At 46.9% G+C, this 13,345-nt stretch overlaps 1 protein-coding gene across 1 annotated transcript in view; it reads left to right on the forward strand.

Moving 5' to 3' along the window:
* Window positions 1–13,345, forward strand: part of LOC124552531 (carbonic anhydrase 2-like) — a 208,014-nt gene that overhangs the window by 163,552 nt on the left and 31,117 nt on the right. Inside the window, exons 2-3 of the mRNA XM_047126845.1 lie at window positions 1,193–1,240; window positions 3,626–3,790. Coding sequence (XP_046982801.1) covers window positions 1,193–1,240; window positions 3,626–3,790 — 213 coding nt within the window. The remainder of the gene's footprint in view (window positions 1–1,192; window positions 1,241–3,625; window positions 3,791–13,345) is intronic.

Below are 13,345 nucleotides of genomic sequence, written 5' to 3' on the forward strand. Positions count from 1 at the left end.
TTGCGAAGCGAAGTTGACGGTTGAAATAAATGATGCGCACAGCTGGCGCACGTTCTGAGACTCAAGCGTGCACCTCGCGACTGATTTGAACGACTTCATTTACCAACGGGATGGGGCACCGCCACACTGTCATCTGGAAGTGCGGGAATTTTTAAATCAAAGGATTACTGAACGGTGGAGCTGTCGCACTGGACCAAATTATTCAGCCTTACATTACTGGCCTCCAAAGTCACCGGACCTGACTGTATGTGCTTATTCCTTGTAGAAGTTTATAAAAGGTTCCCATAGCATCAACAATGAACGAACTGAGACACAGCATAACGGCAGCTGTAACTCAAGACATACTGGCTGCAGTGTAGTAACAATTTGAATATCGCATTGACATATGCCGTGCGTCTCAAGGAGAGAATATTCAACACCTATGAAAAGGTATAAAAAAACCTTTTTAGTTTTCCGTTCGTCAAAAACCAAAATTCATTGTAAATGTGTATTAGTTTCAGAAATTTAGAAGTGCGAAATGGGATGATTGTTTTCGATAAACGTGCTAAATAGTAGGAGCAGTCGAGATGGCTCAGAGATCTCTCAAACAAATGAGAGCAACAAATAGACGGGTGTGAAATATGTTATAACAAAGGAATTCAAGAGTCAGAACTTCCAATTCGGAACGCAACATGGAATACTTGTGTAGTGCAAATAAAAGGTACATACGTCTGGAGCTCCCTTCCTTGCAGTTGCAAACGGACGTTACACCACGACGCAGCCACAAATTTGAATACTGCGAACAGACACGTCAATGACCAGTCGAACAGTTGATACTTTTGTGAAAAAAAGGGTTGAACACTTGGGAATCAAACTCGTGGCGACACAACCACAACGCCGCGGCTATTTGTGTTCGCTTTATGTTGCACATCTTGAGCTTGAACCGTTCGTTGCTGCTACATTACTTCTTTTTTCACAGTTCAGTACACCTTCTTCCTGTTTTCATTCTCGATCAGCTTCAGTTTTTGACGGGCTGGCCACTGCGCCATCTCACCGCTAAACCTGAGGGGAGTACGATGGGGAGTTTCCTTTGTTAGTAAGGTACAATTTTGAAACACGGCCTGGTGTGACGACGTTGTACGAGCTTTCGTTCACACATGGTGCTGGACACGATGGCAGGCTTGTCTGACGCTGGACTCTCTCTCTGTTGCAGGAAATGCCGAGGCGAGGCCGGAAGGATTCGCTTACGAAGGCCGTCTGGGTGAGTACAACCACTGCGCTAGGCGTTCTTGTTGTTGTTGTTGTGGTCTTCAGTCCAGAGACTGGCTTGATGCAGCTCTCCATGCTACTCTATCCCGTGCAAGCTTCTTCATCTCCCAGTACCTACTGCAACCTACATCCTTCTGAATCTGCTTAGTGTATTCATCTCTTGGTCTCCCTCCACGCTGCACTCCAATATAGAATTGGCGATCCTTTGATGCCTCAGAACATGTCCTAACAACCGATCCCTTCTTCTAGTCAAGTTGCGCCACAAACTTCTCTTCTCCCCAATCCTATTCAATACCTCCTCATTAGTTACGTGATCTACCCACCTTATCTTCAGCATTCTTCTGTAGCACCACATTTCGAATGCTTCTATTCTCTTCTTGTCCAAACTATTTATCGTCCACGTTTCACGTCCACACATGGCTACAGTCCATACAAATACTTTCAGAAACGTCTTTCTGAAACTTAAATCTATACTCGACGTTAACAAATTTCTCTTCTTTAGAAACGCTTTCCTTGACATTGCCAGTCTACATTTTATATCCTTCCTACTTCGTCCATCATCAGTTATTTTGTTCCCCAAATAGCAAAACTCATTTATTACTTTAAGCGTCTCATTTTCTAATCGGATTCCCTCAGAATCACCCGATTTAATTCGACTACATTCCATTATCCTCGTTTTGCTTTTATTGATATTCATCTTATATCCTCCTTTCAGCACGCTGTCCATTCCGTTCAACTGCTCTTCCAAGTCCTTTGCTGTCACTGACAGAATTACAATGTCATCGGCGAACCTCAAAGTTTTTATTTCTTCTGCATAGATTTTAATTGGCACTCCGAATTTTTCTTTTGTTTCCTTTACTGCTTGCTCAATATACAGATTGAATAACTTCGGGGATATGCTACAACCCTGTCTCACTCACCACTGCTTCCCTTTTGTGCCTCTCGACTCTTATAACGGCCACCTGGTTTCTGCACTAACTGTAAATAGCATTTTGATCCCTGCTGTCTTCAGAATTTGAAAGGGAGTATTCCAGTCAACCTTCTCAAAAGCTTTCTCTAAGTCTGCAAATGCTAGAAACTTCGGTTTGACTTTCCTTCATTTATCTTCTAAGATAAGTCGTAGGGTCAGTATTTCTTCACGTGTTCCAACATTTCTACGGAATCAAAACTGGTCGTCCCCGAGGTCGGCTTCTACCAGTTTTTCCATTCGTCTGTAAAGAATTGGTGTTAGTATTTGGCAGCCGTCACTTATTAAACTGATAGTTCGGTAATTTTCACTTCTGTTAACACCTGCTTTCTTTGGTACTGGAATTATTATATTCTTCTTGAATCTGAGGGTATTTCGCCTGTCTCATACATCTTGCTCACTAGATGGTAGGGTTTTGTCAGGGCTGGCTCTCGCAAGGCTATCAGTAGTTATAATGGAATGTTATCCACTCCCGGGGCCTTGTTTCGACTTAGGTCTTTCAGTGCTCTGTCAAACTCTTCTTGCAGTATCATATCTCCCATTTTATCTTCAACTACATCCTCTTCCTTTTCCATCATCTTGTCCTCAAGAACATCGCCCTTGTATAGACCCTCTATATACTCCTTCCACCTTTCTGCTTTCCCTTCTTTGCTTAGAACTGCGTTTCCCATCTGAGCTCTCGATATTTATGGAAGTGGCTCTCTTTTCTCCAAAGGACTCTTTAATTTTCCTGTAGGCAGTGTCTATCTTACCCCTACTGATATACGCCTCTAAATCCTTACATTTGTCCTCTAGCCGTACCTGCTTAGTCATTTTGCACTTGCTGTCGATCTCATTTTTGAGACGTTTGTATTCCTTTTTGCCTGCTTCATTCACTGCATTTTTGTATTTCCTCCTAGGCGTAGCGAACAGTATATTTGTTTATTACTTGTCCGGGGCGCAGCACTGCACACATCACGTCACTCTATTACACAAAATAATTTTTTATGCATTTACGTGTTTTATGCATTGATGTGTTTTCCCACAGTCCATATTTCTCTAGTATGCAATGCTGTGCTCCAAAGGCACATTCTCGGACATTTCTTCCTCAAATTACGAACTATGTTTGATTCTAGTAGTCTTCTCTTGGAATGCCCCTTTTTGCAGAGCTAGTCTAACGACAGTTGATGGTTGAAATTATCGCTATAGCAAGCAGAAATCTACAGATACCAGTATTTGAATGCTGGCTCCAGGTTGACCAGAACCGAGGTGGAATCTTCCTACACGTGGGTCAGGATGGCGTAGTAAGTCGCCGGAACTGGTGCCAATTACACGGCTCAGAGGTGTTTGGTTTGACATGCTGTGTCTCTTCTGTTACCCAACCTAAAGCCCTCATCGTGGAGTGGCGCTGAGCTGGTCCCTCTGTCGCAGGCCCCAGCCACTGGTCGGAGGAGTTCCAGTCGTGCGCGGGCAAGTACCAGAGCCCGATAGACATCGAGGAGCACCTGGTGACGCAGGTGCGGCTGCCCGCGCTCCGGTTCAGGGGCTTCCGGACGCCGCCCGCGTCCGCCACCGCCACCAACAACGGACACACCGGTGAGTAACCTCTGGCGTGCCACAGGGGACTGTTACGGGACCATTGCTTTTCGCAATATATGTAAATGACCTAGTAGATTGTGTCGGAAATTCCGTGCGGCTTTTCGCGGATGATGCTGTAGTATACAGAGACGTTAGAGCCTTAGAAAATTGCAACGAAATGCAGGGAGATTTGCAGTGGATAGGCACTTGGTGGAGGGAGTGGCAACTGACACTTAACATAGACAAATGTAATGTATAGCGAATACGTAGAAAGAAGGATCCTTTATTGTATGATTATATGATAACGGAACAATGGTAGTAGTTACTTCTGTAAAATATCTGGGAGTATGCGTGCGGAACGATTTGAAGTGGAATGATCATATAAAATTATTTGTTGGTAATGCGGGTGCCAGGTTGAGATTCATTGGGAGAGTCCTTAGAAAATGTAGTCCATCAACAAAGGAGGTGGCTTACAAAACACTCGCACGACCTATACTTGAGTATTGCTCATCGGTGTGGGATCAGTACCAGGTAGCGTTAACAGATAGAGAAGATCCAAAGAAGAGCGGCGCGTTTCGTCACAGGGTTATTTGGTAAGCGTGATAGCGTTACGGAGATGTTTAGCAAACTCGAGTGGCAGACTCTGCAAGAGAGGCGCTCTGCATCGCGGTGTAGCTTGCTCGCCAGGTTTCGAGAGGGTGCGTTTCTGGATGAGGTATCGCATATATTGCGTCCCCCTACTTATACCTCCCAAGAAGATAACGAATGTAAAATTAGAGAGATTCGAGCGCGCACGGAGGCTTTCCGGCAGTCCTTCTTCGCACGAACCAAACCCGACTGTAACAGGAAAGGGAGGTAATGACAGTGGCACGTAAAGTGCCCTCCGCCACACACCGTTGGGTGGCTTGTGGAGTATAAATGTAGATGTAGTTGCAGAGTCTCGCACGTGGGTCACCGCTCCTGATCAAGTTTGTCGAGGACGTTCCGTGCTGAAAATAAAGAGGCATTACGGCAAGTGAAAGAGAGAGAAATATACACTGAAGAGCCAAAGAACCTGCGACACCTGCCTAATACCGTGTAGGACCCCCGCGAGCACGCAGAAGTGCCGCAACACAACGTGGCATGGACTCGACTAATGTCTGAGGTAGTGCTGCAGGGAATTGACGCCATGAATCCTGCAGGGCCGTCCATAAATCAGTAAGAGTATGAGGGGGTGGAGATCTCCTCTGAACAGCACGTTGCGAGGCATCCAGTACATCCTCAGTAACGTTCATGTCTCGGGAGTTTCGAGACCAGTAGAAGTGTTTAAACACAGAAGAGTATTCCTGGAGGCTCTCTGTAGCAATTATGCACCTGTGGGGTGTCGCATTGCCCTGGTGGAATTGCCCACGTTTATCGGAATGCACAGTGGAGATGAATGGATACAGATGATGAAACTGGATGCTTACGTACGTGTCACCTGTCAGAGTCGTATCAAGACATATCAGGGGTTTCATATCACTCCAACTGCATACGCCCCACACCATTACAAAGCCTCCACCAGCTTGAACAGTCCCCAGCTGACATACACTGTCCATGGATTCGTGAGGTTGTCTCCATACCCGTACAAGTCCATCCGGTCGATACGATCTGAAACGAAACTCGTCCGACCAGGCAACATGATTCCAGTCATCAACAGTCCAGTGTCGGTGTTGACGAGCCCAGGCTAGGAGTAAAACTTTGCGTCGTGCAGTCATGAAGGATACATGAGTCGGCCCATGGCTCCGAAAGCCTATATCGATGATGTTTCGATGAATGGTTCGCACGCTCACACTTGTTGATTAGACAGCACTGAAATCTGCAGTAATTTTCGGAAGGGTTGCACTTCTGTGACGTTTAACGATTCTCTTCAGTCGTCGATGGTCCCATTCTTGCAGGATCTTTTACCGGCCGCAGCGATACCGGAGATTCGATGTTTTAGCGGATTCCTGATATTCGCGGTACACTCGTGAAATTGTACCGGAAAATCCTCGCTTCATCGCTACCTATGCAATATTTTGTCCCGTCGTTCGTGCGCTGACTATAACACCACGTTCAAACTCACTTAACTCTTGGTAACGTGATAATCTACCACTGTGGCAACATTAATTGATCTAACAACTGTGCCAGACCCTTGTTGTCTTATATGGCCGTTACCGACCGTAGTGCCGCATTCGGCCAGTATACATACCTCTGTATTTCAATGTCCATGCCTATATCAGTTTCTTTGGCGCTTCAATGTGGATACCCGACACGTGTGTATGATAAACCTCTTCGAACCGTGAAGTTTTATTTCAAAACTTTTTCTTAAGAATTTACTTTATTTACCAGCGATTCAGCAAGAACATTAACACGTTTAATCACACTATGTGAGCGTGGAGGTAGTTGCCAGGGAGTAACTGATGAACTCAAAATGAAATTGCTTTTAACAAATGGGAATTTTATTCCTAAAAGCTTCTTTTTTTTAGAAACAGATTTAAAATTATAAGCAGAAAAGCACCCTCTAAATATGAAGTTACAATTTATTCAGAGGCAGAAAGAAACAAATTTTTGAGTGTATGAGCTTTCAGGCTGAGAACCTTGCCGCTCCCTTTTGACACGGCCATTGTCACGACCGCTCACAACAACCTCTGAAAGACTACACAGGTGCAAATCTGCAACGCACCATGTTACCTTAAAGTTAAAGTTATAACAATTCACACAATCACACAAACTATGCACCCAGTAGGAGGGATGGAAATGGTACAAAACACTAAAATTAGAAGACTAACTTGCCACCGTAGGTGCAACTTGATTTTATCTTCTAAGAAAAGTCTTACGGTGGAAGGGTGGCAAGTTTATATACTAAAATTACCATTTAAATAAAAGCCCATGAAATGCAATCTTACATAAAATTATACAAGGTTGGCCAAACATGCTCTACAGTACGCATATACCGTCTCTCAAGATGACAGGCAAGATAAAAACATATTTCAGGAATCAGGCCGTTGCACTTCAACCAATAAATTCGTTAACACACCGAATCCGACAAAAATGACAGAGGCAGCTAGTAACGTACTGCAGATTGATAGGGCGATTACTGAACAACCCGGACCGCAGGTTGCTCTAACCCGCCCCTTACTCCACAAGGGAAAAACGGACCACCCAATTAGTAAACAACCATCTTCCCGCGGGTGGGCAAACGGAAAAGAATTGTGGCACGATCCCAAAAAAAAACGGCTGGTGACATCACCAAGAAAACAAGTAGAATTTTACAAGAGTAAATCACACAACAAATCACCAATCACTTAAGTTCTAATAAACTGCGATTTGTGGCGAAGACCTGGCGCAGCACCACCAAATCGCTCTCCCGAACCGTCCGCTGCCAGCCGCTTCAACGGACGCAGGAAGGCGCGCCGATCTCCCGTCTCACGGCGTCACAGCTCGCACCGGCCAGACCGATGTCGTGGGTTGATTCCTGTTGCTCTCGTGGCTACCGCGAAGTCACTACATCTTGCTATACGCCGCGGCCCACTGGACTCACGTGGCGACCTCACATGCGCCGACGCTCAAGGCGGACCAGTCATCTTGTGTCTCAGTGCGCGACCGACCAACCGATCGATCCAACCGCCAATGACCACTGCCTGAGCAAACTCGAGCAGACTGGCGGCCTAACGCGCTGACTGAGATGCAGCAACTAAGCCACCGACCGGGTGACCACTCGTTGAATTCTCTCACTGCGCCACAAATTCGGACGAGAGACAGACTAGCAAGCTGGGGACGAGAGACTGACCCAGACTGACCGACTGGCGAGCTCATAGCGCCCCTTAAATGCACGTGAACAGGCCACCTTTCCTTTTCCCACCATAGGGAGCCACCAAAGCTGCGATTGCCACAGCGGCGCCACCCCCAGAAACGGAGGGCGACTGCTTCACACTACGCGCTGCGGCGCGCTCTTCAAAACAGCAATTTTTACCACGGCTCATCTTTCCCTCGAAAATTTTGCTCCCCTCCTCTGTGTTACCATAAATGACGTGTGCACGCCGTAGTTTGTAACTAATTTACTTTTTTTTAATGTAGATCAATAACTGTCACCCTGTTTGCCGCCTCACGCTGGTGTAGGTAACGCACTCGGCTAGCGACGTGGCGAGCCGGAGAGCAGACAGAGGCTCACGGCCTTATGCCAGCGGCTAACGGCGAGACTGCAGCGTCGACACGTAACCTGATGCGCACCGGATATCAATTACGACAAAACGGCGCGGGGAGGAAATGGGACCCAGCCACGCGCCGGACCGCCTCACACACACACACATACAAAGCCTCCTCTACCTCTACCTGCAGCTGGCGGCCTTCATATCTCCCGTGTGCGGTCACATCGCTCCACCACTGACTCTGACACTGTACTGGCACAAATCAGCGCACAGCACCACAGCACCGTATCCCGAATAAGTGTTTCGCGTCTGGTGAACGGAGCATCAGAAACTGACCTCGAGTTGTCTGACACTTTGCAAGGGAAGTGGCTTTGGGGAGCAGGCGTGAAGGTAGCCTTCTAACTTACACTTCCTTAAAAAAAGAAAATGTCACCCGAATGAGAGGACGAAAGTAACTAATGCCCACCCGGTTAGCTGTGCGGTCTAACGCACGACTTTCCGGACTGGGAAGGAGCGCCTGGTCCCCAGCACGAATCCGCCCGGCGTACTTGTATCGAGATCCGGTGAGCCGGCCAGTCTTTGGATGGTTTTTAGGCGATTTTCCATCTGCCTCGGCAAATGCGGGCTGGTTCCCCTTATTCCGCCTGAGCTACACTATGTCGGCGATTGCTGCGCAAACAAGTTCTCCACGTACGTGTACACCACCATCACTCTACCACGCAAACATAGGAGTTATACTCGTCTGGTGTGAGACGTTCCCTGGGCGGGTCCACTGGGGGTCGAACCGCACAATAACACAGAAAAAGTGGTTCGTTGAGGGGCGGCGGATGGGTGGACTGCGGTAGTCGTCGTGGGGCTATGGGCCACTGCGGCTGCGGCGGGGACGGAGCCTCTCCGTCGTTTCTAGGCCCCCGGTTAACACACAATACAATACAAATGGAGCTTCAGGCACCTCCCTTTGGCCTAACCCAGTGCGAAGCTGCAGTGGCGTCACGTAGTAACCCCCTTGACGACCTGTCTCCACGTGGCTCTGCCTCGGACACCATGACTTGCTTGCCGCAAGATCATCCCAGGCAAGCTATTAATTTGGCCTGTCTGCCATAATGGCGAACGTCCTCTATATCTTCAGCTGTCCACTTTTCCCTCTATCATTCCTCTTTCTATTGCCTCTTGGCTTCTGCCAATGTGACCAAAATACACTGGTCTTCAAAATTAAAGCACCAAACCGCCATTGCCCCGTCCTGTGTCTAATCCACAGTACACCAGTGGCAAAAAACAGTCAATACCGTCACTGCGCGATGGCGATGGAAATCTTACCGATGATGGTACCACTAAAGCGGAGTTACTAAATACAGTTTTCAGTAATTCCTTCACGAAAGAAGACGAAGCAAATGCACTACTGGCCATCAAAATTGCTACACCAAGAAGAAATGCAGATGATAAACGGGTATTCATTGGACAAATATATTAAACCAGAAATGACATGTGATTACATTTTCACGCAATTGGGGTGCATAGATCCTGAGAAATCAGTACCCAGAACAACCACCTCTGGCCGTAATAACGGCCTTGATACGCCTGGGCATTGAGTCAGACACAGCTTGGATCGCAGCTTCAACACGATACCACAGTTCATCAAGAGTAATGACGCGTATTGTGACGAGCCAGTTGCTCGGCCACCATTGACCAGACGTTTTCAATTGGTGAGAGATCGGGAGAATGTGCTGGCCAGGACAGCAGTCGAAAATTTTCTGTATCCAGAAAGGCCCGTGCAGGACCTGCAACATGCAATCGTGCATTATCCTGCTGAAATGTAGGGTTTCGCAGGGATCGAATGAAGGGTAGAGCCACGGGTCGTAACACATCTGAAATGTAACGTCCACTGTTCAAAGTGCCGTCAATGCGAACAAGAGGTGACCGAGACGTGTAACCAATGGCACCCCATACCATCACGCCGGGTGATACGCCAGTATGGCGATGACGAATACACGCTTCCAATGTGCGTTCACCGCGATGTCGCCAAACACGGATGCGACCATCATGATGCTGTAAACAGAACCTGGATTCATCCGAAAACATCGACTCAGGGATCGAGACGTGGCTGCACGATCCGTTACAGCCATGCGGATAAGATGCCTGTCATCTCGACTGCTAGTGATCCGAGGCCGTTACGATCCAGCACGGCGTTCCGTATTGCCCTCCTGAACCCACCGATTCCATATTCTGCTAACAGTCATTGGATCTCGACCAAGCGAGCAGCAATGTCGCGATACGATAAACCGCAATCGCGATAGGTTACAACCTGGCCCTTATCAAAGTCGGAAACGTGATGGTACGCATTTCTCCTCCTTACACGAGGCATCACAACAACGTTTCACCAGGCAACGCCGGTCAACTGCTGCTTGTGTATGAGAAATCGGTTGCAAACTTTCCTGATGTCAGCACGTTGTAGGTGTCGCCACCGGCGTCAACCTTGTATGAATGCTCTGAAAAGCTAATCGTTTGTATATCACAGTATCTTCTTCCTGTCGGTTAAATTTCGTGTCTGTAGCACGTCATCTTCTTGGTCTAGTAATTTTAATGGCCAGTAGTGTATTCCAGAATTCGAAACCAGAACAGCTGTTAGCATGAGTGACATATAAGTAGATAGGTGTTGCTAAACTACTCAAATCACTTAAGAATGGCAAGTCTTCCGGTCCAGATGGTATACCAATCAAATTCCTTTCAGAGTATGCAGACACGATAGCGCCTTTCTTATCAATCCTATACAACCGCTCACTTCACGAAAGGTCTATTGTTACTAAAGACTGGAAAGTAGCACAGGTCACACCGTTATTAAAGAAAGCAAATAAGGGTAACCCATTGAATTACAGACCCATATCACTGACATCAATTTGCAGTAGGATTTGGGAGCATATGCTGTACGCTAACATTATGAATCACCTTGAAGAAAATGACTTATTGATACACAACCAACACGGATTCAGAAAATACCGTTCTTGTGCAACACAGCAAGTTCTTTATTCCCATGAAGTAATGAGTGCTGTCGACAAGGGATCTCAGATCGATTCCATATTCCTAGATTTCCAAGGCTTTTGATATCGTTCCTCACAAGCGACTATTAATCTAATTGCGTGCATATGGAGTATCGCCTCAGTTGTGTGACTGAATTCGTGATTTCCTCTCACAGACGTCACAGTTCGTAGTGACAGACGGTAAACCATCTTTTAGAACAGAAGTGATATCTAGCGTTACGCAAGGTAGTGTCATAGGCCCTCTGCTGTTCCTGATTTACATAAATGATGTAAGTGATAATCTGGGCAGCCCCCTTAGATTTTGCAGATGACGGTATAATTTACCGTCTAGTAAAATCATCAGACGATCAATTACAATAACAAAATGATCTAGAAAGAATTTCTGTATGATGCGAAAACTGCCAATTGGCACTAAACAAAGAAAAGTGCGAGGTCATCCACATGGGTACCAAAAGGACTCCGATAAATTTTGGGTATACGATAAATCGCACAAATCTATGGGCTGTCAATTCGACTAAATACCTAGGAATTACAATTACGAGCAACTTAAATTGGAAAGACCACATAGATAATATTATGGGGAAAGCGAAACAAAGACTTCGCTTTGTTGGCAGATGTTACAAACCCACTAAAGAGACAGCCTACATTACACTTGTCCGTCCTCTGCTGGAATATTGCTGCGCGGTGTGGGATCTTTACCAGATAGGATTGACGGAGGACATCGAGAAAGTGCAAAGAAGGGCAGCTCGTTTCGTGTTATCGCGCAGTAGGGGTGAGAGTACCACTGATATGATACGATAGTTGGGGTGGCAGTCACTGAAACGAAGGCGGTTTTCTTTGCGGCGAGATCTATTTACGAAATTTCAATCACCAACTTTCTCTTCCGAATGCGAAAATATTTTGTTGACACCCACCTTCGTAGGGAGAAATGATGATCATAATAAAATAAGAGAAAGCAGAGCTCGAACGGAAATATTTAGGTGTTCGTTTTTCCCACGCGCCATTCCAGAGTGGAATGGTAGAGAAGTAGTATGAGAATGAACCCTTTGCCAGGCACTTAAGTGTGAATTGTAGATGAAGATCTAGGTAATCACACACACTGTCAACAGGCGTCCATATTGTCCTGGGCTGCACGGAAGATGGCACTCCGGTCAACAGACAACCGCGCCAACGATGACGTCAGGACACCTATCGAACGGGGTAGTGTTTGCCGGGTAGTCCCACATCCAGAATCGCTGTGTGCACAGTCACAGACGGTGCAGTATGGCAAAGAGAAGGCGCCTGTCACACTCTATGCGGTGCCGAGACATAGGAAGAATGGAAGCAGGACTGCCGCAAACTGACGTGGCCCCATGGCTTAATGTGAATCGTTCCGTTATTTCTCGGCTATGGGGACAGTTTATAGAGAACGAAACTGTATCCCAAAGACCGGGGCAGGACTGACCACGTGTGACATAAGAAACAGAGGACCGTTATTTGGCGGTAAGGGCACGGCGGTACCGCCTTAGTACTGCATGGTAACTTGCATCTGGCCCCGGAGCAAGCACTGGACGTGTTGTATCGAGGCAAACGGTGTACAGAAGACTTCAGCAAAGTGGTCTTTATTGTCACAGACCTACTGTATGTGTATCTTACTGTCTTGGCCCAAGGGAAATTTTGTTCTATCCTACGTGCACGTTGAAAGTGCAGTGGTGGGACTTGAAGTCCCATACGAATCTCCGACGGTGGAAGTTCAAGGAAGCAGGCAATGATGATGGTGTTTGGTTTGTGGGGAGCTCAATTGCGCGGTGATCAGCGCCCGTACAAAGTCCCAATTTTTACACAATCCAATTTTTACCCAATCCAATTTTTACACAATACAATTTTCACACAATCCAATTTTTACACAGTCCACTTTTTACACAATCCATTCGAGCCACTGTCACGAATGATGATCGTGATGATGATGAAATGACGAGAACAACACAAACACTCAGTCCCCAGGCAGAGAAAATCCCCAACCTCACTGGGAATCAAACCTGGGGCCCCGTGATCCAGAGGCAGAAATGCTAGCCACTAGACCACGAACTGCGGACGTAGCAGGCAATAGGTACCACAACTACACACGTACTGATATTGGTGGTCGTATGATCTTCTGACTAGCGGTGCGCCGGCTAATAAGGCCGGTTGGCAGACGGATCTTCTGGGATTATTTTCGATCACGTGTGTAGCGTAGGAAAATAGTGCACTTGTTGATCGCGACCTCTGGCGCCGCTGTCGATCCCGGTGCTCTAATAGCGGGCACTGGCGGCCGTTGGCTGAGACATGAGTCTGGGTTTTCGTCAACGGCAACGGCCTCTGTCGTACCGCAAGCATATGCTTTGGTTTCACTCGCTGTGATGAAGGCATCC

Source organism: Schistocerca americana, chromosome 10 (genome assembly GCF_021461395.2).
Source record: "Schistocerca americana isolate TAMUIC-IGC-003095 chromosome 10, iqSchAmer2.1, whole genome shotgun sequence".
Taxonomy (NCBI): Eukaryota; Metazoa; Arthropoda; class Insecta; order Orthoptera; family Acrididae; genus Schistocerca; species Schistocerca americana.